The sequence below is a fragment of the Nicotiana tabacum genome, chromosome 4, assembly GCF_000715075.1.
Source record: "Nicotiana tabacum cultivar K326 chromosome 4, ASM71507v2, whole genome shotgun sequence".
NCBI lineage: Eukaryota > Viridiplantae > Streptophyta > Magnoliopsida > Solanales > Solanaceae > Nicotiana > Nicotiana tabacum.
The window spans coordinates 20,823,786-20,848,412 of NC_134083.1; the positions used below are offsets into that span (position 1 = coordinate 20,823,786).

The window sequence follows — 24,627 nt, forward strand, 5'->3', positions numbered from 1 at the left end:
TATTTTTCCACGAGTCAAAACTCGCAGAACTACGCGGGTCTGATTCTTACCGGATGTGAGATACGTAGGCAAACCTCATCGGTTCCGGCCCACAATTTTCAAAAAATCCAAAAATATTTTCTTTACCTCCTCTTTAGAAAGTCTTTCTTTTAGACCACAATTTTTTTTAAAAAAAAATTCAAAAATATTTTCCTTTACTTCCTTCTTTGGAAAGTCTTTCTTTTAGACCCTTCCTTCTTTGGAAAGTTTTTCTTTTAGACCCAAACTTTTAAAAATATATATATACAAAAATATTTTCCTTTTAATTTCTTCTCAAAATCCAAAAATATTTTCATTCTTCTTTCAAAAATTGAAAAGAAAATTCAAGATTCAAAAATATTTTCATTTTTTTTCTTTAGAAGTATTTCTTTCATAAATTCAAAATAAAATTCTAAAAATCTAAAAATATTTCCTTTCTTGTTTAGAAGTTTTTCTTTCGAAATTCCGGAAAAAAATAAAAACTCAAAAAAAATATATTTTCTATCTTCTTTAGAAGTCTTTCTTTTCAAAAATTCAAAAAAAAAATAAATCGAAATCCAAAAATATTTTCTTTCTTTTTATAAGTCTTTCTCTTTCTTTTTTTTGACCACTTAGCAAACACAACCCTAAAATCTTCTCCTCCAAAGTGTTGAAAGGCCGTATTTGCAAAAGTGGCCGTGATTTGTTTTCGGTTGTATTTTGCAAAATTATCTTTTCATGGTCAGTTTTGTACAAAATTTTAATCTGGTCACCCTAATTTAAAATGTACAGAATGAGCACCGTTCAGAACTTACCTGTGAAGGTTATGGATCAGATTCCACTGGCACTCCACATGTGGTGGGAGGATTTGGGAAAACAAGGATGAGACATGGTCAACCAATACCTAGGGGCGCTCACTGGACTATTGAAAATTCAACCTAGAAGGAACCTGATAGAGGCATTAGTGGCATTCTGGGACCCCGCTCATAATGTTTTACACTTCTCAGATTTTGAGCTTACGCCCACTTTGGAGGAAATGGCAGGTCATACTGGGAGCACAGAAGGATTGAGACACAAGTACCTGGTATCTCCAAGGACTGTTACTCCCCACAAGTTTCTAGACTTACTAAAGATAAGCAGACAAATCAAGACGGGAAGTCTAGCAGGGGGAACTTCCACTTTTCATTTTCTATATCAGCGATACGGGCATTTAAGGGGATTCGAAGACCCGGAAAATGGACTCTGCAGTAAAGGAAACCGATCAAAATGGGAGACCCATAGATGTTTTGCCTTCATGGTGGCGTTTTTAGGCCTTTTGGTGTTTCCAAGGGAAGATGGGCATATTGATTTACGGGTAGCCGGGGTTGTCCATGTTCTGACTACTCAGGCCAAGAGTACTCTCGCACCCATGATCGTATCAGACATATTCCGAGCCCTCACATTTTGTAAGGCCGGAGTAAGTTTTTTCGAGGGATGCAACCTGCTGTTGCAAATGTGGATGATCGAACACCTTTGTCATCGTCCTCGATACATGAACTATGGGTCTACGGGGAAAAACTGCATTGAAGAGTTTGGTACACGAGTAACAGGATTCAAAATGCCGAAAGGGGTCAAAGATTGGATTACCCGCCTTCGATCTACGACCGCAGATCAGATAGAGTGGACATTGGGTTGGCTTCCCGTTGATGAGATTATTTATATGCCTGCCACTGGTCCCTACTTCCTGCTAATGGGTCTCCGAAGCATCCAACCCTATGCTCCGTACCGGGTTTTGAGACAGCTCGGAAGATGCTAGACAGTTCCTAGAGATGAAGATCTTAGCACTTATGTGGTCGAAATCCGCTCTGATACCCAATTTCCTGAAGAAGCGGTTCACCAAATTTGGAGCGAATGCCAGTATTTGGGGGCAAACACTCGAGTACGTGATTTGTCTAGGGGTGAAGTCTTACCTAGTTATGTTGCCTGGTATGGAAAGAGATTCGCGACGAATAGTGAATCTGAACGACCAACTAAAAGACCTCATATCCAAGAATTTGTTGACGCATCGCAGGAGCAGTGGGCTTGGTTAGCTAAAGAAAAGGAATACCGAACTACTATAAACAAGCTAGAAGGACAAATTAAAAAAATCAAATTTGATAGTAGTTTGCAGGCAGCTGAAGATGCAGGGGAAAAGAAGAGGTTGGCCAAGGAAAATGAATCCCTTCGAGCCCAAATCCAGAGAATGAAAATAGCCGCCGAGACACCAGCAAGAAGTGAGAGAGATGAGAAAATTATAACCAACCTGAGGCGGAAAGTGCATGATTATGGTTTTGACTTGACAAAGGCCGAAAGAGACTTGTTAAATGCTCAAGCAAAGTTGGCCAAAGGTGCGGAGGAACAAGCTAGATTAGTCCACCAGTTGAAGCAGAAATATGACAAAAAAGCAGCAGTTTTACAGAAAAGGATGGTTGCCCTTGAGAATGAAATGGTCAAGCAAACAAAGGATTTCAAGGCAGAAAGAGAGCATTGCTACGCATTGATTTATCAATTACAAGAAAGCATGCAGCAGTTACAAGACCAAAACAACGCAGATACACAAGTGTTGGAGACTCGGGCCCAGCAGATTGGACGTTTGCTTCAAGAAAAGGGTGTCATCAGAATGAGGATTAAAGAGATAGCTGATTATGTTGTAATGAAATGCCATGAATGTGAATACATGACCAAGTCTATGGTTTTTGCTTCTGTAATGACATTCGTCCGACAAGTGATGGTTGACCTAGACCGCCTTCAAGAAGATATTTCCCGCAGGCCTGTGCGGAGACCGGCTGATGTCCCGCAAGCCTCCGGAGTACCAGTGGAGGCTCTTATGTATTTTTGATTTCCTTTAGTAGTCTGTGTTTTACTTTCTCTGAGTCTTGTTCGTCTTTGTCAAGGTTGTCTATTACTTTATTTCGAGTCTGTAGATTTTCCTTTTGCAGTCATCGCTACTTTAGTCCTTGTAATAGAAAATCCAAAAAGATGTCTTTTATTAATGAAATAAATTATTTCGTATCTATTTATCTGAACTACGTAATGATCTGATTCATGCGGCGTCATGATACGTAGGCAATCCCCATAGGATTCGATCATAATCTTAAAAGAAAATAGAAAAAAGAAGAGAGAGAAAAAGAGAGAAAATGAGGGAAGAAAGAAAAGAGAGGCCAAACTAAAGAAAAAATAAGAATTAAAAGAGCGAAACACAGTAGAATGAGAGATGGAAAAATCAGGATTGGAGAATTTGGAAAAGCCGGGATGAAACATACGAGCCGTCGCAAAGCATTTAGAAACGTTTAACTGCTCAGGTGTATTGCATCCCTAATATGCGATTACCTATCTGTAAATTGCTTTAAAACTGACCAAGTTGTTGTATGTGCATAAAGACAGGTTCTGTTTTAGGTGGTTAGTTTGTTGGCATCCTGGCAAGTCACCCCTATAACACCAGATCAAAGTGCAAGGCAGTCATGACTAGCAAAGAATCGGACACGGGTGTTGTCGACCCGCCAAGGGAGATTGTAGAATCGGAGTCTGAATTGAAAGAGGAGGTCTACAGGTTGAAGCATCAAATGGCAGAAATGTATCAAGCCTGGGTCAGGGGGCATCCTCCACCTTCATTCCCCGCTAACTACCCAGAAAATCCCGCTTTCATCCCACCACTGTCACAAGCCCAAGATCCCATTACCATTGACCTTTCCCCGCAGCACGCACCAGGCTTTACCCCTTATCACCACTACCCTGGCACCTCGTCTCAAACCTTTCATGCTCCACCAGCCAAAACAACCGCATACCCTGCTCCGACATCCGCTCCTATTTTCGTAGCCCCTCCGCGACCTACCCTTCACAGATCTTCTAGTGAACCCGCGTTCCAAGCTCCAGATACCCAATATTATGTTTCGGGACCAACTTTCAAAGTCGCGGATCCTTATTCCCATGCCCCTCACTTTGAGCCTCCTGTCGAAACTGAGAAACCATCCCGGAATGTGGAGTAGGACAAGATGTTCAGGAAAGTGAAGAGTCTAGAGCAATCTTTGAAGAACATGCAAGGGATAGGAAGCCAAGTAAGTGTGGCTTACAAGGATTTATGCTTATTTCCGGATGTCCAACTGCCCGCTGGGTTCAAGATGCCCAAGTTTGACCCGTACGATGGACATGGAGATCCCGTGGCCTATTTGAGAGGTTTTTGCAGCAATATGAGAGGCACCGGTGGGAAAGATGAATTATTAATGGCGTATTTCAGTCAGAGTCTGAGTGGGGAAGCTTTAGAATGGTACACCCGCCAAGACACTAGCAGGTAGTACACATGGGATGACTTGGCTCAGGCCTTTGCTCGGCACTTTCAGTACAATTTAGACATTGTCCCGGATCGCCTATCTTTGATCAAGGTAGAGAAGAGGCCCAATGAAAGCTTTAGGGAATACGGTTTCAGATGGAGAGAACAAGCTGCACGAGTCTACCCTCCGATGGAAGAAGATGAGATGGTCGAGTACTTTCTTCAAGCCCTAGAGCCCACTTACTTTGGCCATTTGATCTCGGCCATAGGTAAGTCCTTCAACGATGTGGTAAAGATGGGAGGAATGGTAGAAGAGGGACTCAAGTCAAGCAAGATCATGATCTACTCTGCCATAAAAGCAACCACACAAGCAATTCAAAGTGGCACTGGAAGCCTGTTAGGCAAAAAGAAGAAAGAAGATGTCGCTATATTTGTCTCCGGATCATGGCGTGGCCCAAGGGGTCCGCCTCACCAGTACACCCAAACTCAACCCCAGCCTCAAACCTACACCCAAGCTCCATATAATCCATCCCAGCATTATTTCCCACCACAAGACCCTCGATATTCTGTCGAGCTACCCCAATACCATGTTCACCACGCACAGTCATATGCTCAACCCCCTCCTTACCCGCAATGGCGTGCTCCAACTCCACAAAATCCTTATACACCCCCACAACCATACCAAAACCCTACTGGTCCAAGTTTTCGACCAAGGCCAGATTACAGAAAAGAGAGGCAACAACGGAAAGAAACCTTCACCCCTCTTGGAGAGTCCTATACCAGTTTGTTTCAGAGGTTGAGGCAGTTGGACGTTTTGAGGCCGATTGAGCCCAAGATACCGAATCCGCCTCCAAGGATCCTTGATTACTCCCTTAGATGTGCATATTGTTCTGATGCTCCGGGGCACGACACGGAGAAGTGCTGGCATTTGAAGAGGGCGATCCAAGAGCTTATTGATACAAATCAAATTGTGGTCCAGAGCCCGGAGGCACCAAACATCAACCAAAATCCTTTGTCGGCCCATACAAAGACACATATGATCGAGATAGTTCATAAGGATGGGGAGCCCAAAAACTCTTCCAAGTCTGTCATGATGATCCGGGCTAGCGAAAGTAATCCAATCAAAGCTCTAGATTCTGCAAAAGCAATGTCCTTAACGGTTAAAGGGGTGTCGGAGAAGCCAAGCACGCTCAACGTGAAGCCTTCTGTATTGGTTGTAAAAGGGCCTCCGGTTGGTGTTGAAGCGAACCAGGAGAGGCAAAAAGTGGTCGTGCCAGGGGTCCCAGGCAAGCCTGTCATAATCATGGAAGGGGTTCGTGTTACCCCCGTTATTATTAAGCCAGTGACCCAGTTACCAATGGTTGACACAAAGGCCGTCCCGTGGAATTACAAACAAGTGATAGTAACATACAAAGGGAAAGAAGTAAAGGAAGAAGTCAATGAAACCGGAGGACTGACTCGTTCTGGGAGATGTTTTACCCCAGAAGAACTGAGGAAAACCAAGCCATTCAAGGATGGCCACATCCCAGTAAAAAAGCCGGTCACCGAAGAAGAGGCTGAGGAATTCCTGAAAAAGATGAAAATGCAAGACTATTCCATTGTAGAACAGTTGAGGAAAACACCAGCTCAAATCTCTCTTCTGTCTTTGCTGATACATTCAGATGAACACCGCAAAGCCCTGATGAAGATTTTGAACGAGGCCCATGTTCCTGATAAGATCACGATGAACCACTTGGAAAAGATTGCTAACAAGATCTTCGAAGCAAACAGGATCACTTTCTCAGATGATGAACTCCCTATAGAGGGTACAGAACACAATCGAGCTCTTTATCTCACAGTGAAGTGCGAGGATTCTGTTGTCTCAAGGGTACTGGTGGATAACGGTTCTAGTGCAAATATTTGCCCTCTGTCTACTTTGCAAAAGTTGAAGATTGGCACTGAAAGGATCCACATTAATAATGTATGCGTTCGAGGCTTCGATGGAGGAGGGAAATATTATGTCGGTGATATAATGCTCAATTTGTCAATAGGGTCGGTTGAGTTCACTATGGAGTACCAAGTGCTAGATGTGGCTGCCTCTTATAACTTGTTGTTGGGCATGCCCTGGATCCACGCTGCCAAGGCAATCCCGTCTTCTCTACATCAAATGGTAAAGTTCGAATGGGACAGACAGGAAATAGTTGTGCACGGTGATAAGAACTTATCTGCTTACAATGACACAATCGTTCCATTTATTGAAGTTGAAGATGATAAAGGGCCTTGGGTTTACCAAATGTTCGAAACAGTGTCTGTCGAGAAAATTCCCGAAGGAGAATGCATCCTAGGTCCGAAGATACCATCCGCGTCTGTCATGGTAGCAAATGAAATGTTGAAGAATCATTTTCTGCCGGGCAAAGGTCTGGGTTCATCTCTGCAGGGTATTATGCATCCGGTGTGTCCACGTGAAAGTTTTGGTACATTTGGTTTGGGATTCACACTCACAGGGAAGGACGTGAAAAAGGCTAAAAGTTTGAAAGGAAAGGCATGGTCACTTCCTAAGCCTGTTCCACATATCTCCAAGTCTTTTGTCAAGCCAGGGGTCGCAAAATGCCCAATATCAGCGGTCCCAAAACCTGTGGTCGACTTTGATGAAGAGTTGATCAAGAGGTTCCAGAGTTTGTTTGATGAGGTCAATATGGTAGAAATTGGGGAAGGTTCCAATAATGCCGACGTGCAGCTCGTTGGGCCAAAGGTGAAGCTTAGCAATTGGAAAGCTACTCTTCTCCCCACCCGGAAGGAGTTTTGGTAGTTTGCTTTGTTTTCCTTTCTGCTATCTGGGTTATTCTAGGGTTGTAATCTAGATTTTTTATTTTTTGCTTGTTTTGATGTACAAACCCTCCTATCCTTTTATTTTCAATGAAATACAATTTCCCATTTTCCATTAATCCTAATAGCATTTCATTTTTGTTTTTGCTTTTCTTTCTGTACAGTTCTTTTTATGCTGGTTTCAATGACATGACATGCATGAGGAATTTTCAGCCAAATCTTAAAAGCCAATCTAATTCTGAAATAACGATCCAAGAAGTAGAGGGTGATGATGAAACAGAATACGATGAAGAGGCGGCATTTGAGGAAGTCAATAGAGAACTAAAACACTTCGAAGAAAAACCCAAGCCTAATTTGAATGAAACCGAAGCAATCAATTTAGGGGATCAAAATAATGTCAGAGAAACCAAGATAAGTGTGCATCTGGAACCGCAAATCAAGGAAAAATAATCAAAACACTATTTGCATACAAAGATGTCTTTGCATGGTCGTATGACGACATGCCGGGCTTGAGCACTGATTTGGTAGCTCATAAATTGCCAACTGACCCTACATTCCCTCCTGTCAAGCAAAAGTTAAGAAAGTTCAAGACTGATATGAGTGTGAAGATTAAAGAAGAAATCACAAAGCAACTGGAGGCAAAGGTCATTCGGGTCACTCAGTATCCCACTTGGTTAGCTAATGTGGTACCAGTACCAAAGAAGGATGGTAAGATGAGGGTGTGTGTTGATTATCGTGATCTCAACAAGGCAAGTCCAAAGGATAACTTTCCATTGCCGAACATCCACATTCTGATTGATAATTGTGCCAAGCATGAGATCGGGTCTTTCGTGGATTGTTATGCGGGATATCATCAGATCCTGATGGACGAGGAAGACGCAGAAAAGATAGCATTCATTACACCTTGGGGGACGTATTGCTACCGGGTAATGCCATTCGGTTTAAAGAATGCTTGGGCAACTTACATGAGGGCAATGACTACCATATTTCATGACATGATACATAAGGAAATTGAGGTTTATGTAGATGATGTGATCATAAAGTCAAAGAAGCAGTCCGACCATGTTGGAGACTTGAGAAAGTTTTTCCAAAGGCTCCGCAAGTACAACCTCAAGCTCAATCCGGCAAAATGTGCATTTGGTGTCCCGTCCGGGAAACTGTTCGGATTCATAGTCAGTCGATGCGGTATTGAGTTGGACCCATCAAAGATCAAATCCATCCAAGAATTACCACCGCCAAAGAACAAAACCGAGGTAATGAGCCTTCTTGGAAGGTTAAACTACATCAGCAGGTTTATTGCTCAACTCACGACAACTTGTGAGCCCATCTTTAAGTTGCTGAAGAAGAATGCTGCGGTTAAGTGGACTGATGAGTGTCAGGAAGCATTTGATAAGATCAAGAATTACCTGTTAAACCCCCCTGTGTTGGTCCCGCCAGAACCTGGGAGACCTTTAATTCTCTATTTAACGGCCATGGATAATTCTTTTGGTTGTGTGTTGGGTCAACACGACATCACGGGCAAGAAAGAGCAAGCCATTTATTACCTCAGCAAGAAGTTCACTCCTTATGAGGTTAAGTATACTCTTCTTGAAAGGACATGTTGCGCCTTGACTTGGGTGGTGCAAAAGTTGAAGCATTATCTGTCATCCTACACTACTTACCTCATTTCTCGCATGGATCCTCTAAGGTATATCTTTCAGAAGCCTATGCCCACAGGGAGGTTAGCAAAGTGGCAGATTTTACTCACAAAATTTGACATCACTTATGTGACTTGGAACGCGATGAAAGCCCAAGCTCTAGCCGATCACTTGGCTGAGAATCCGGTGGATGAAGTATATGAGCCACTGAAGACTTATTTTCCTGATGAAGAAGTGATGTATGTTGACGAGGCTGATCATGATGAAAAGCCAGGTTGGAAACTTTTCTTTGATGGGGCTGCTAATATGAGAGGTGTCGGAATATGGGCTGTACTCATTTCTGAAACAAGGCATCACTACCCCGTAACAGCTCAACTTCGATTTTATTGCACTAATAACATCGCTGAATACGAGGCATGCATTCTGGGTTTGATGCTAGCTATAGACATGGGAGTTCAAGAAATATTGGTTTAGGGAGATTCAGATTTGTTGGTTCACCAGATTCAGGGAGAATGGGAGACTCGGGATTTGAAGCTCATACTGTATCGACAATGTCTGCATGATCTTTGTCAACGATTCAGGTCAGTAGAATTCAGGCATATTCCCAGGATTCATAACGAGATTGCCGATGCCTTGGCTACTCTGGCATCAATGTTACACCATCCAGATAAGACTTACGTCGACCCTCTGCAAATCCAAATCCGTGATCAGCATGCCTATTGCAATGTGGTTGAGGAGGAACTTGATGGAGAGCCTTGGTTCCATGATATCAAGGAATACATCAAATTGGGGGTATATCCGGTACATGCCACAGGCGATCAAAAGAGAACCATTTGACGTCTGGCTAGCGGATTCTTCTTAAGTGGGGGAATATTGTACAAGAGAACTCCAGATCTAGGATTACTAAGGTGTATAGATGCTAAACAAGCCTCGACTATCATGGCCGAAGTGCATTCTGGGGTTTGCGGGCCACATATGAGTGGGTATGTCTTGGCGAAGAGGATTTTTCGAGCAGGTTATTATTGGCTCACCATGGAACGTGATTGCATCAGCTTTGTTCGCAAATGTCATCAATGCCAGGTGCACGGTGATTTGATTTATTCCCCGCCATCTGAGCTACACACAATGTCGGCACCATGGCCCTTTGTTGCTTGGGGCATGGATGTCATTGGACCGATTGAGCCGGCAGCGTCAAACGGACATAGGTTTATTCTAGTGGCCATTGATTACTTTACCAAGTGGGTCGAAGCTGTAACCTTCAAGTCCGTGACCAAGAAGGCAGTGGTAGATTTTGTTCATTCAAACATCATTTGCCGGTTCGGAATTCCCAAGATAATCATCACAGATAATGCTGCTAACCTCAACAGTCATTTGATGAAAGAGGTATGCCAACAGTTCAAGATTATGCATCGAAACTCCACTCCATATCGTCCTAAGGCAAACGGAGCTGTTGAGGCTGCTAACAAGAACATAAAGAAGATACTTCGTAAGATGGTGCAAGGTTCTAGGCAATGGCATGAAAAGTTACCTTTTGCTTTACTGGGTTATCGCACTACTGTTTGCACTTCAATAGGCACAACTCCCTATTTGCTGGTATATGGAACCGAGGCAGTTATACCTGTGGAAGTTGAGATTCCATCCCTGCGGATTGTTGTTGAAGCTGAAATTGATGATGATGAGTGGGTCAAAACCCGGTTAGAGCAATTGAGTTTGATTGATAAAAAAAGATTGGCGTCAGTATGCCATGGTCAACTGTATCAGAGAAGAATGGCAAGAGCATACAACAAGAAGGTGCATCCCCAAAAATTTGAGGTGGGTCAGCTGGTATTGAAACGCATCCTTCCACATCAGGCTGAAGCTAAAGGCAAGTTCGCCCCAAACTGGAAGGGGCCGTTCATTGTGACAAAGGTGTTGCCCAATGGTGCTTTGTATTTAACAAACACAGAAGGTAAATGTGTGGATATGGCTATCGATTCTGATGCAGTCAAGAGATATTATGTATGATTTCTTTGCTTATCTTCAATCGCATTTTGTACTAGGCATGTTCAAAGTTGGAATGACGAAGGTATTTTATTCTGCTATCCCAAACACTTTTATCATTTGTTACCCCTTTTGATCCTTTTATTTTCTTTCATACCCCTCTTTTGGAATCAGAAGCAGAGTTAGAAATATAAAATAAAAAATAAAAAAAAAGGAAAAAAAAAAAGAAAAAAAAAAGAAAAAAAGAAGAGAAGGAGAAGAGAAAAGAAAAGAGAAAAGAAAGGAGAAAAAGAAAAGCAAAGTAACGAAAATAAAACTCTTATGTTGGAACTACGTTAGACTTGATTCCTTTTACGGATACGTAGGCAGCCTTACTCTGAGGTTCAGTCCCATCAAATAAAATTCAAAATTCCCCAGATTCAAAAACTGGGGCAGAAGTTTTAGTTTTGCAATAGGTTTGATTCCAAAAGTTGTAATTTTGAACCCTTTCATCTTAAGTCATGTTGAGCCTTATACTACCTTTTCTTTCTAACCCTTTCCAAAAGCCTATACTACGGTCCAAAGAAAGACCTTCCGATCAATCTTTGAGGATGCCAAGTTGAGTGAGATAGAGGTATGATCTCCATTATGGGTAACACTTTGTTCATTGGGTACAAGGAAAATAAATAAAATGAGAGAGTCTTATTGGTGAAAACCCTCACGGGCACTGTAAGGCGATGGTGAGCTGAGGAAAAATTTAAAATGAGAGAGTCTTATTGGTGAAAACCCTCACGGGCACCGTAAGGTGGCGGTGAGTTGAGAGATGAACAAATAAGAGAGGCTTGTTGGTGAAAACCCTTCGGGGCACTACAAGTCAAAAGAGGTTGGTGACTTTACGAAAAAGTTGGATCGTTGAAAGCCCGGGTCTTGAAGTATGAAGACATGACATGAACAGAAATGTGATTAGTTAGATGGACTAGGCTGATCAATCCGAAATGCATGTCATGATCTGTAGAGCCAGCTGATTCATTCAGATAAGTCTCTTTTCAATTTTTCTTCAAATAGTCATCTCAGTCTTTCTTTTTATTCCTAATTCTCGAAGTCACTTCGCTTCGTTTCTTTTTGGGTCTATTTTTCTAAGTCTCTGTCAAATTAGTTTTTTGTTAAGCAAGCAAGAAAGGACTTCAAAGCTCATTACTGGCTTTTTATTTGCACCAAGCGAAATTTGGCCAGGCACATTCGAAGTGACATGGTTTAGAACGAGCAATGCGATGGTAACTGAAGTTCAGGTGGTCAAGTGATTCGTGAATTTGTAGGAAATGCAAAGGTTCCACAGTTGTCAGAATGAAAGTGATATACGACGAGTTGAATGTAAGGGATTCAAGTCGTTCAGAGGTTTTGTGTTTGAGGTTTGATTGAAAGGTCAAACAATTCTTCATAGCCCGAAGAAGCTAATCAGAATGAAGAAGGATAGTGGCAGAAGCAGACACCTTCAGCAAGGATGCCACAAACTAACCGCCACAGTTTCAAACTGACAAAATTTTATTTGTTTTAAGCAGGGGAAAGAAATCTTGTTTGCTTTGCTAGGAATCCTCCATGAGGAAAGTATGTTCCAGATAAGTTCAGCCTTAAGTTTTCAGGACCCTCCTGGATAATGGGATCTAATTTTAAGTTTTCAGGACCCTCCTGGATAATGGAATGCAACTAACAATCAATGAATGTTCCTGGTACAAACTGGGGCAGAAAATTTTCTCTGTTTTGTCTGTGTTGTCATGATTGCAGGCGCCCACCTAGAAAATGAGGGAATTTATTTCAAGTTTTAAGTCAACATCAGGCGCCCACCTGGAGAACGAGGGAATTTATTTCAAGTAAGTCAGCAGGCACTCACCTGGAGAATGAGGGAATTAATTTATTTCAAGTAAGTCAACAGGCGTCCACCTGGAGAACGAGGGAATTTATTTCAAGTAAGTCAGCAGGCACTCACCTGGAGAATGAGGGAATTAATTTATTTCAAGTAAGTCAACAGGCACCCACCTGGAGAATGAGGGAATTTATTTATTTCAAGTAAGTCAGCAGGCACCCACCTGGAGAATGAGGGAATTTATTTTAAGTTCAAGTAAGTCAGTAGGCACCCACCTGGAGAACGAGGGAATTTATTTAAAGTTTTAAGTCAACATCAGGCACCCACCTGGAGAACGGGGGAATTTATTTCAAGTTTTAAGTCAACATCAGGCACCCACCTGGAGAACGAGGGAATTTATTTAAAGTTTTAAGTCAGCAGGCACCCACCTGGAGAGTAAGGGAATTTATTTCAAGTTTTAAGTCAACAGCAGGCACCCACCTGGAAAACGAGGGAATTCATTTTAAGTTTTTAAGTCAGCAGGCACCCACCTGGAGAATGAGGGAATTTATTTCAAGTATTAAGTTAACATCAGGCACCCACCTGGAAAATGAGGGAATTTATTTCAAGTTTTGAGTCATCAGGCGCCCACCTGGAGAACGAGGGAAGTCATTTATTTTCAATTCAAATCAGAAGTAGCACGAGCCGCCTGAAGAACAAGGTTTGCAAGCTCAAGTCTACTCCAAGTTCAAGTGCAAGCAGCAGGATGCCAGCCTGAAGAACATGGTCAGCTTTCAGTTTTCTTCAAATTCAAGTCAACAGGATGCCCGCCTGAAGAATAGGGTGAATTTTCAATTTCAAGTTGAAGGATCAAGTGGAGATTCAAGGAAGATTCAAGACAAGAAGTAGATAGAATCTTGTATTTTCTTTTATTTTTGCTTTCAATTTATGATGTAATGGCAGGGACCGCGGACCGGAACCTCGACGGAACGGTATCTCACTAGACTCTGTCATCCTCTCCACACACTCCATTACTTCATTCACCTCTAAACTATACGTGACCTGATTCCTTTAAAGCCAAATATATGTAGGCAGCTCAGATACCAGGGCTCGGTCACAATCTTTTGTCCGTCTTTGTTTCGTTTTGAATAAGCGTCGGGTCATAAGTCAATTACGTTGCTTATTGTTCTTTGCTCCGAAAACTCTTCATGTTTTCCAGCAAAGAGGGGCAGCTGTAAGCACGTAATTTTTGACCCGTCACGTCTTTAAGCTATATTAATTTTTCTTGCATATTTTAGATATTTGTGTAGTGGTTCTTTGAGTCTTAATTTATTTTACTTCAATTACAATATTTGAAAAATACCAAAAATAGTTTCATCTTTATATTTAATACATGTGTTAGCTATACATCTTTATAATAAGATAAAGTTGTCCCAATTTGCAGCAATTAGCCCAACTTAGAGGCCCAGTTTCGGGCAAGAAAGAGCCCAAATCGGCTCCCTCGCTTAAACCAGTCCAAACCCGTTTTAACCCTTGACCCGCCCATTTTGTTTTTAATCTCAGCCACCCATCATTTCTCATCTAACGTCCCACATCAATTCTCTTAACCACATAAAATCTTAACCAACCTCAAACCCTAAACCTAAAAGCTTAACCACCTGCACACTCTCATCCCCGCCGCATCACCATCCAACCTTACCGGAATCACGTGCCCATGGTCCCCTCCTCATCGTCTCTTTCTCTACATGGCATAACGACTTCTGATAGAATATTCTCATCTTCACCTCCCTCACGCGTTTTGATTTCTTTGGACGAATCTCAGATAAATGGGAGCAGTTGGATGCGAGTGAAATCACATCCACGCCTTCCATTTGTCCGGGTTTTGTTCTATGAGAAAATTTTCCTGGATTTTCGGAAGGGGAGAGGGATTTTGGGCGTGACTTGGAGGGAAGGGAGAAGCTTCTAGAGTGGGTATATAATCCAAGTTTTCGGATAGAAAGAGGAGAAGAAAAAGAGGGCTAGGTTTTTTTTCGGATTTTGGGAAGGTTCTTCCTTCTCATATTCAGTTGGTTCGCATATAAAAATTGGAGAGTTCTCTTTTAGTTTTTTTTTATTTTTAAAACACACACACACACACACACACACACACACACACACACACACACACACATATATATATATATATATATATATATATATATATATATATATATATATATATATATATATATATAAGCTTCTGATTTGTTTTATCAAAAAAATAGAGTTTAGCTGAGGTCCGTCGACCGCTCGTGAGGTTCTTATGGAGTTTGATTGAGATTTGCCGTTGAGTTGAAACTGTCATTCGAGGTCGGCTCGTGGTTCCTGACTTGCTTGTCACGGCTTCATTCACTGCTGGTCGAGTCCATTGTACAATTTCCTTGCTTGTATTTCATCCGAACAGAAGCTTTAATTGAAATCCTCTTTAAGGTTCATTCTCTTTCCCTTGCTTTTGTTTTGGTGTTGATCAAAGTGTGATAAGAGTCGGGGTGTGATTAGTTCAGTATATGTTTAAGAGCTCATTTAGATGGAACTATTTTGATTTGAATGTTTGAGGTCGAATTTAGATTTTCATATATTCTGAGTGTCATTCTTATTCCATCCTGTTTTGTTCTGTAACGAGTTGGTTAGATTTCGTGATTACTGATTAAAGCTCAGAAAAATCTAATGTTTTCAATCGTGGAGTTTCGTATTTTAAAAAATATTTTCTAACTCTCTTGCCGAGTGTCTGATAGTCCATGTTTTTTTATCAAAAATGTTAGAATTCGATTCCTGTGATGTTCATGAGTCTACCTTGGTTGTCCAGTGTTGAACTTAACAGTTTTGAGCATGAGGACTAAATTTGGGTTTGTTGTCGATTTTAAATTGAATCTGTTCTCATCATAAGGATGTTTGGTGTCATCTGTTTGCTCTTATTGAGATTAAGTGCAAGTAATTGATATCAGTTGAAGAGTTCAGGTGCGAGTCGAATATCTAGTTCCCTGGGAATTCATTGAAATCATATGGTTGATCTTCTGCTGCGTTCAACTCGATTTGTTCAAATTAGCTCATCATTTTCTGTTGCAAATTTGGCTAATTTCGAGTTTAATTGAGTTGAAATTCTGGTATCTTGCTTCAAATTCTTTATAAGGGTCACTGTTAAATGGTTAATTACACGGATTACGTTCTCATGAACCGCTAATAAATTTTCTTCTCGAGTTGATATATTTGACATGTTTCTGATGACAGTTTGGCTATAACATTGATGTTATTTGTGTTTGAGAATTTTGGTTGGTTCAAATAATAGAAGTCGAAAGCAGTATTGGTGTTGTGAATGGTCCATTCTGACGTGTTTTGATTTGAATTCAATTGTTTGTGTATTTCTGTAAGACTAATGAGAGGCTGCATGATAATTGGAGTCTGCAAGTGAACTTGAGAAATTAACAGTTATGAAGATAAAAGGGAATAAAGGAAAATGAGAGGTTAGATAGCATGATAGCCCAAGAAAAAGAAGGGGTCTGGACGGGTTTTAAGCTCTTATCACACTGTGATCCACCACTTTTGTCCTGATTTTATTGTCGTGTTTATTCTGTCGAGCTATTATTTTCTCTCTTTTCTTTTATGTGTTGACTGCTATCTTATCTTTGTGAGTAAATAATTTGAATAATTTGAATGAGTTAATTTTGAATGTTTTTCGGGGAATGGGGAAAGGACAAGCCCATTAGAGTCCATTAATGATTAAACTGTCTATATGCTTTAGGATTGGGCTCAGTCTAATAAATGAATTTAATTGTTAAGAAAAATGAGGCATTTTGAACATTGTAGCTTGCTTTAGGTGCGATTCATAAATAAATCATCGTGATTATGGGTACGGTTCCCGTGGCATAGTCATGATGCATAATTTCAAATTCGAGAGTGCATTTCACGTGACTCGACCATAACTTCAAATAATAAAAAATGAACATGTTGTAAATCACGGGTGCGCTTCAAGTGGCGCAGTTTGCAATCTGTACCAAAACGACAAGTGTACGACATCGTGACTTGTTTCAAATAATTCCATAAATATTAAAAGCGGTCAGAAAGCTAAAAAGCACAATAGACTTTAAATAGGTAATAAATCAGAGAATTAGGCCAAGTATTAATTGTTAAGCAACCGTGCTAAAACCACGGAACTCGGGAGTGCCTCACACCTTCTCCCAGGTTAACAGAATTCCTTACCCGATCTTCTGTGTTCGCGGACCATAAAATAGAGTCAATTTCCTCGATTTGGGATTTAAAATAAACCGGTGACTTGGGACACCATAACAACTATTCCAAGTGGCGACTCTGATCAAATAAATAATCTCTTTTCGATTAATGTCACTTTAATTGGAAAAACTCCCCTATCCCCATATCCTCTTCGGGAAAAAGGAGGTGTGACATATATCAATATACAAAAGGTATATCTTTACGGGCTATTATTTTGGTGGGCAACTATATAGTGTATATTTCTCAAATTTATGCTTAGTCAAATTTTCGGCCATCTTGTACGATTTGGGCTTTAGATTTAGCTCTATATTTTCAGTCCGAAGTCAGGGTTGGGACCAGTCAGAGTAATACTTTTTCTTTTTTCGTAAAATTTTGCACATATAGTCCCGTAAAATATTTATATTCACGTATTAAAATATTTTTTGATTGATTCGATATATACACAATGAATCATATAAATGATGAAGAAAAATATTTAGCATGTATATGATTTATTATATTCTAAATTAGCAACAGGTCCAAAACAAAAACAAAAAAGTGGATGGAAAAATTAAGGCCCTCGTTAGTAGGAGTAAAAGTTTAACTGTATAATCTGCTCCTAAAAGTAGAGCTCCTTTATCATGTGTCAAATTGCAAGAGGAAAAAAGAAGAAAAGAATCTTACAATTGTTCGAATTAGAAATATGGTTTTTTGGAGTTAAGTTTTGCTTTGGTTTGTTTTATGGGAAATACTATTACAACTGTTTCAGATTTGTTTTTAAAGAATTTTAGTTCTGGGAGGGAGAATTGGTTTATGGTTTGTTTTTGGGAAAGTAATGATTGAAGTCTTTAACTTTTTTGGAACTTTCCACATCGAAATTAATCTAGAACCCATCACATATATATGGATATTATTAATGCATTTTAGAAAAAAAGTTTTATATGATGGGATTAATAGAGTAGAACCAACCAAGCATACTATCAACCTATTTTCAGTTAAAAGCTTCTTTTATTCAAGGACATTAATATTCGGCCAAAAGTATGTATTTTATATATAAATGGCTTCATATTTTGTTCTATTCTCGTTAGTTCTAATGTGTAATTGCAATGCGTTGAGTTAATTATTGATATTTATATGTGTAGGAATAATAGAAAGGGAAACGGATTAATTGAATGCGCATGAATTGGAGCTAAAGAAGAAAAAAAAAATGAAGAAGTGCTGAATTATAGCGTCCCCGCTAGCACGATGTATTACCTGTGGCGCCGGAAACAGAAGTCCAAAATTTTCAGTGCCTGGGCTAGCGCGATGTGCTGCCCAGGGGGCAGACTTCCTATTTTAATATGGAGAAGGTTTTTTAGGTCCTACACTTCCCTAACTTGTATAAAAGGAGAATACAACCCACGCTTGGAGGGGCTTATAACTAGTTTTTCTTCTCTTCTCTTCTCTTCCTTTAATCTCATAGTTTATTAGTTATAGGGTTGTGGGTGCTACATGAACGTTGTAGTTCGATATTGTTCTTGCACTTTTATGATATTGGTTTATTTATTCAATCATTTGTTTAATTATTTTATTGTTTGATCATCAATTGAATATTATATACGAATCTAGGATTGAACTCGAAGGTAAGAATTCTAGATTGCATATAAGATTGAGTAGAGCAAGATCTTGAACTTGAACTACGGGGAACGGATTCGCAGTTAGGATAAGCTTATACCTAATCGCCTTGCTTAATTGCTATACAAGAATTATTAATGCATTGTTGTTATTCCTAATTCCATAGAAATACTAGCGTGAGGTAGCTTGAATAGCCGAGTAATACTTCAATCGAATGCTACGAGTAACATTAACAATGTCAACCGATAAACCAGATAACTTAATTAGACTATTCGAGTGGAAGGCTCAATGAGATTGTTAGCTCACCCACGGCTCAGAAATATTTTCTCTCATTGATTCATCTCTAAGCTTGCCGACTTGTTTCCTTAATTAGTTTCCGAGTTTACTGCTCTAGATTAGCTTTAATTAAATAGTCTCACTTTAAAAAATCACTTGAATAAATTAATTATTTTAGATTGATTAGTTGATAGTTAATCACAAGTTTTCATGAGAACAATATTCTACTTATCATTTTATTACTTGTTGATCATGTATATTTGCGTGTGCGTTTAGCGTAACATACACGCATTAAGATTCTCCGTTTCCCGGAGCAAAAACACTCCAATAAGTGTCTTCAATGTTTTGTTTTCGAACCTTTAATTTTTCTTTTTCTTTTTTAAACAAAAAGAACACTCATTTGTTCGTTTTAGCAAATTATGTTTTCCAATGCAGTTTTAATTTCGACCTTTTGAAATATTAAGATGAACAAGGGAATCAAAAGAAGAGATCGATATATATCAGTCAAGTCTGCCATTCATCACAAGTCCCTCAATCAGTAGATTATGATGATCATCCGGGATATCATGCTGGGATTCTGCTGCCTCTTCTCTGTATATATCACTGTTTACCCATAAGGATTACATAAGATAAGCAGAAAACAATCGAGTCATTTCATCATATTAGCGAATCCAAAAAATGCGTTTCTTAATGCATAAATTTTCATGGGGTGAGTTCAACTTAGAAGGAAATGATTTCCCATCACAAATTATAATTTTATAAAGATTTCATATTTTAGTTATCGATTTCATGTGTTATTGTTTTTTCAATATTTTCATGGGGCGAGTTTAATTCTGGGACTCGCCTCGGGGCGGGGTACTACCAAAACGCCTTGAGACTCATGTGTGAGGCTTAGTTCTGCGAGGCCCAAGCGCCCGATTGTGCACCCTAAACACACCTAACGCTCAACGCCCGAGACTCGCCCAACAGTTCCTATGCAAATCAAGTATTGAATTCACTAATTTGTAATGTTAGACTCTCAAAATTCTTTAACAAATAAATGATTAAAGTTCTTTTTATCTATAGGAATACAAAATATTGTAAATAACTCAAATAACGAACCATAGTATTGTATATTTACTAATTGAAAACATTTTGAGGGTGAATATTGAATATTTCTTCTGAAAATAGATAACCAAAATTTATATTTTCATTTGATAGATCTTTATTTCTTAGTTCTATGTCTCTCAAATTATCATACATTTCTTATTTTACTATTTAAAAATAATTTTATATTTACTTGTGAAGGAGTGATATTTTAAATGACAACGTTGATAAAATTTATTGAGTATTTACCTTTAAAGAGGTAAAATATGTAGTTTGATAATATTTTTTAAGAAATTATAATTTTTAATTATTTGAAGTTAAGAGGTTGTGGTTAATTGATATTTCATAGTAACTATAACAATATTGTATTATTTATACTTGTAAAACATGTTAAATATTTTATTTTATATGAGTTTCCTTAATTCTTTTTAGTTTTCTTAAACTTTTAATGTATCTTTTATATTTTTATTGTGTTATAATGCTATAGTATTAATTCATATATTTTAAAAAATTAAAAATCTGTGGGTCTTACGCCCATGTATTGAGGCTTTCGCCTCGCTCTTTATTAAGTAAAACGTCCCGCTTCACGTCCTCATTTTTTAAAAGTCTTTAATAAATGAATGATTAAAGTTCTTTTTACTATAGGAATATAAAAATTGTGAATAACTCAAATAACGAACCATAGTATTGCATATTTACTAATTGAGAATATCGTGAGGGTGAATATTGAATATTTCTTCTAAAATAGATAACCAAAATTTATATCTTTACTTGATAGATTTTCATGTCTTAGCTCTATGTCTCTCAAATTATCATATATTTTTTATTTTTCGATTTAAAAATAATTTTATATTAACTCATGAAGGAGTAATATTTTAAATTATAGTATTGATAAAATTTATTGAGTATTTACTTTTAAAGAGGTAAAATATGCAGTTTGATAATATTTTTTTAAGAAATTAGAATTTTTAATTGTTTAAAGTTAAGAGGTTGTAGTTAATTTATATTTCATAGTAACTATAACAATATTGTATTATTTATACTTATAAAACATGTTAAATATTTTATCTTAAATGAGTTTCCTTAATCCTTTTTAGTTTTCTTAAACTTTTAATGTATCTTTTATATTTTTATTGTGTCATAATGCTATATTATTAAATTATATATTTTAAAAAATTAAAAATTCGCGGGTCTTATGCCCATGTATTGAGGTTTTTGCCTTGCCCCTTATTAAGTAAAACGTCCCGCTTCACGCCTTCGCCTTTTAAATATTGATCTTGTGTGTATTAAATATATACACGAGATAACATTTGTAATAAATCATAAAATTTAACTCCTATTTTCTTTAATCTCACACATTCATATCATCTATCATTTTGGGCAAAATGTGCCATCCAGAAGTGTGATTATGGGTGGCAGAATGGTTAAAAGAAAATAACTAACCACCCATATTTTTCACTAAATATGGATTGGATAATGAACTTTTTAAAAACGAGTCAAATATGGATAATAACTATATTATCCATTTAGAAAATGGATAACCAATGTGTTTAACTTTTACATTTATAAAATCTCAAATTTGGGGTTTCTCAAGTTCGGAAGATTAGGAATTCTCCAAAAAATGATCATATTCATGAAACCATGGATAATATGGTTACCCATATTATCCGCCAGTTAATCCGTTTTTTATGCGTATTAAATATGGGTCGGTCGGATAGTTTATCTGTTTTTTCATTACTCATTTTTTACCCGTTCCATATCCGACCGAACCCGCCCGTTTGCCAACCCATGTGATAGTCATTCGTTGTTTAAGCGACTCGAGATTGCAAGAACTTTAAACTGTATAAAACGTTCAACTAAGTAAAATGTACCCATGTATTTACTAATATTGGAGCAAAAGCTTTCCAACCTAAGAGCTCTATATGAGTGCACCGTTCTACCTACAGTCTAGAAGGTAGGCAGAGACGGATCTAAAAATTATAGAATATGTAAAGAAAGGAGGAAAAAAAAGTATTACTAATTGGGAACCAATTTACTGTTTTTTGGGGTAAATAACGCAATATTTAATCAAGTGTACCATTTAACCTATCTGAAACATGCGGCATGCAAATCATATTAGAGAAATTCTAGAAAATATATTCATTAAATACCTAATTTGGTGAAGGAACCATAATTTCACGTACCCATCATCTAGGCTACAAATACGCCCCTGAAGATAGGCATGCTCACCTAGTGAGTTTGCCCTCTATCCATCCAGAAGGATTTAAAAAAAATACCAGAACCATATTTATTCGCATTGGATGTTATAATATATCAAATCAAGCAAGTCAATCTTAACAATTAAAAGTAAAGTAAAACTGCATGTCATTTATGTATGTAAAATATCTATGTTGCATGTATTAGTTTGGTGTAATGTGGCAAAAAAGAAATACTGTAGTACTAAGTTTGAATCAAAACGAAAAGGTGGAAGGACACACTGGAGTTACAGTTCTACAGCGTACTTCACTGTTCAGTAGTCTCTAGTCATCCCCACCATTTTGTACTTCCATATATTGCCTGTTGTGACTATCTGAAAGTGAGAGTATCTAACCATTGGATCAACCAGCAAGTCCTGCACACTAAAGGACAGAAACTCCCCCTCTCCCACTGTGCAAACCGGGTCCTCCACCGGGTACGGGTCATGGGCATTTCTCCACTTCCTAATGTTGAGAACAAAGCAAATTGATATATAGAACAAAAACCAAAGATCTTCACAGGTCATACAAGTAACAATCCTCTCTGCTCAGCTTCAACTTACAGTCAACAGAAACCCCGTCTTTCGTGGGCGTCTTTTTAGGCATGTTATAACGTCATTATTATCACAGCAATTGTCACTCATCTTCTTCATCTGCTACTACTCTCTTCGGAATCTAAAGTACTAGTACTACTTCAGTACCCTTTCTTTTTAGCTCATGGCGCGCGCATTACGTGCATGAAACACTAGGCATCCATATATGACAACTTAAGCTTCCTTCAGTATATTGATCAGTTTTCACATTCAGGCAGATGTATACGATTAGAAGCTTAAATTCAAGAAGAAAGGAAAAAGAAAAGTAATTAAAAATCATAAAAGTAACAGAAAAAATTACCTCAAACCCTAGGCACGGCCAGAGAAATCAAACTAGTTTTTCTTGAAGATTTAATTCCACAATCAACCATGTTCAGAAGTACTAATGAAACTTGATATCCATCCCGCATAAAATACATATTGTTGATTAGAAAGACCAAATGACGTAAGGCACACACTAGACATAATATTGAGAATTAATGCTTAAGCTTGAATTTAACGGAAATAAACAAGGTACACAATATATAGTTTCTCAAAAAGATTAGTTAACTACATTTAACACGCATGGCGCATAACCTTTTTATGTGTTCTTTCTTCTAAAATTCTAATACAACATCCAAAAACTTCTTCTCATACCCAGCCGTAGTCATGATACCACAGCACAATGAAACAGGCTGAACCTAGAACAACATAGTTTCATTTACACACAAATTAAAGTACTATACTACATATAACTAGTGCTACCTACTTTCAAAGTAAAAAGCTAGCTAGCTACTTCTTCCCAAATCCAAGCTTCAGATCAAGCTCCACAGCAGGCGTACTGCTAGAGCTGAAAAGATGGGCAGCTGAAGTTACCACGGAGCATTTCCTGGTTGTAGGCATATTGCTTTTATTAGCACAAGAACTAATTTTCTTATTCTTTTTTAGTTCAGTAGAGGTATTAGAAGAGGATGAAATTGATGTTGGTGATGAATTCAAAGGTAAAGGCACAACTGGAGGAATTTGGAAGTTGGTTCGCGCCTTTGAGCCTCTTAGCCACCTAGCAGCCGCGTCATACGCACGCGCAGCCTCCTCCGGCGTGTCGAAAGTACCAAGCCAGTGGCGGCACCGCCCTATACGGTCACGTATCTCCGCTGACCACCTCCCCCACGGCCTCTTCCTCACTCCTCTGTAGCTCCTCTCCACTGGAACATTTCTCTTTTCTTCTTTCCTCGCGCCGCCTCTGTATTTGTCAGGTGCAGGGCACGTGCGCTTCAGAATCGAAACTGCAGTACTACTCTCAGAATTTTGATCAACACTTCTCTTGTTTTTATTATTACAGCTGCCAAAAAGAACATGTTCTCCAACTACAGCTGCAATTCCTTCAAGAACAGGGGATTTCTGATCATGTTCTGGAGTTGGAAATTCAGAAAAAGAGTGAAGTGGGTCAAGATAATTAGTGGAGTCAATGCAGAGATGATCAATTGGTTCATTTGGGTAAAGGGATTGTTGTTTAGAGAGGAAAAAAGGGTCAGTTTTTGGAAGCATTTGAGTATGGGTATACATTGTCTTTGTGCTTTGTGCTAAAGATAGAAGATAGACAAAGCGATCTTCTTTGAATTGTGATAAAGTTCAACAGTTTATAAACTCAAAGAAGATTGGTTTTCTATTTGGAAATAGTAATTTATTAGAGGGTCTAGGATTTTATAGATATGGCTGTTAAATTCGATAAGACCACAATCCGTCATGTTTATTAAATATCACTGTTTTAACTCTGTCCTTACTTGCTAGGGAGGGATATACTCTTGTTTAAGGACAAAATTACCCAATGAATCCCTCAGGTGACTAGAAATATTATTTAACTGGCTAAAAAAATTAAATTATAAAATTTAAAATAAGTCTTAAATTTTGTATTTTATTGTTTTAAAATTTCTAAATGTAAAAAATTAGCATTTTTTGTCAATTTAAAAAGGGAAAAGTGTTAAACATAAAATGAGAAAGGAAGTAGATAATCTCATGCAAGGAGATAAATGTCTTTGTGTGAAAAGTGATTGATACGAAATACTGTAATCAGATA

General features: G+C 38.5%; 1 protein-coding gene and 1 pseudogene across 1 annotated transcript; one reads left to right on the forward strand and one right to left on the reverse strand.

The window, feature by feature from the left end:
• Positions 1-4,619: 4,619 nt before the first annotated feature.
• On the forward strand, positions 4,620-10,728 carry LOC142179819 (uncharacterized; annotated as a pseudogene).
• Positions 10,729-23,096: 12,368 nt separating this feature from the next.
• On the reverse strand, positions 23,097-24,210 carry LOC107774723 (ethylene-responsive transcription factor ERF084). Its single transcript, XM_016594359.2, has one exon. It carries the CDS (start codon positions 24,114-24,116, stop codon positions 23,343-23,345), a length of 774 nt encoding a protein of 257 aa, XP_016449845.2. The 5' UTR covers positions 24,117-24,210; the 3' UTR covers positions 23,097-23,342.
• Between the last annotated feature and the right edge of the window lie 417 nt (positions 24,211-24,627).

What these genes read in the sequence shown, in the direction of transcription:
- LOC107774723 (XM_016594359.2), bottom strand. Translation starts at nt 24,116, where the DNA reads ATGTATACCCATACTCAAATGCTTCCAAAAACTGACCCTTTTTTCCTC.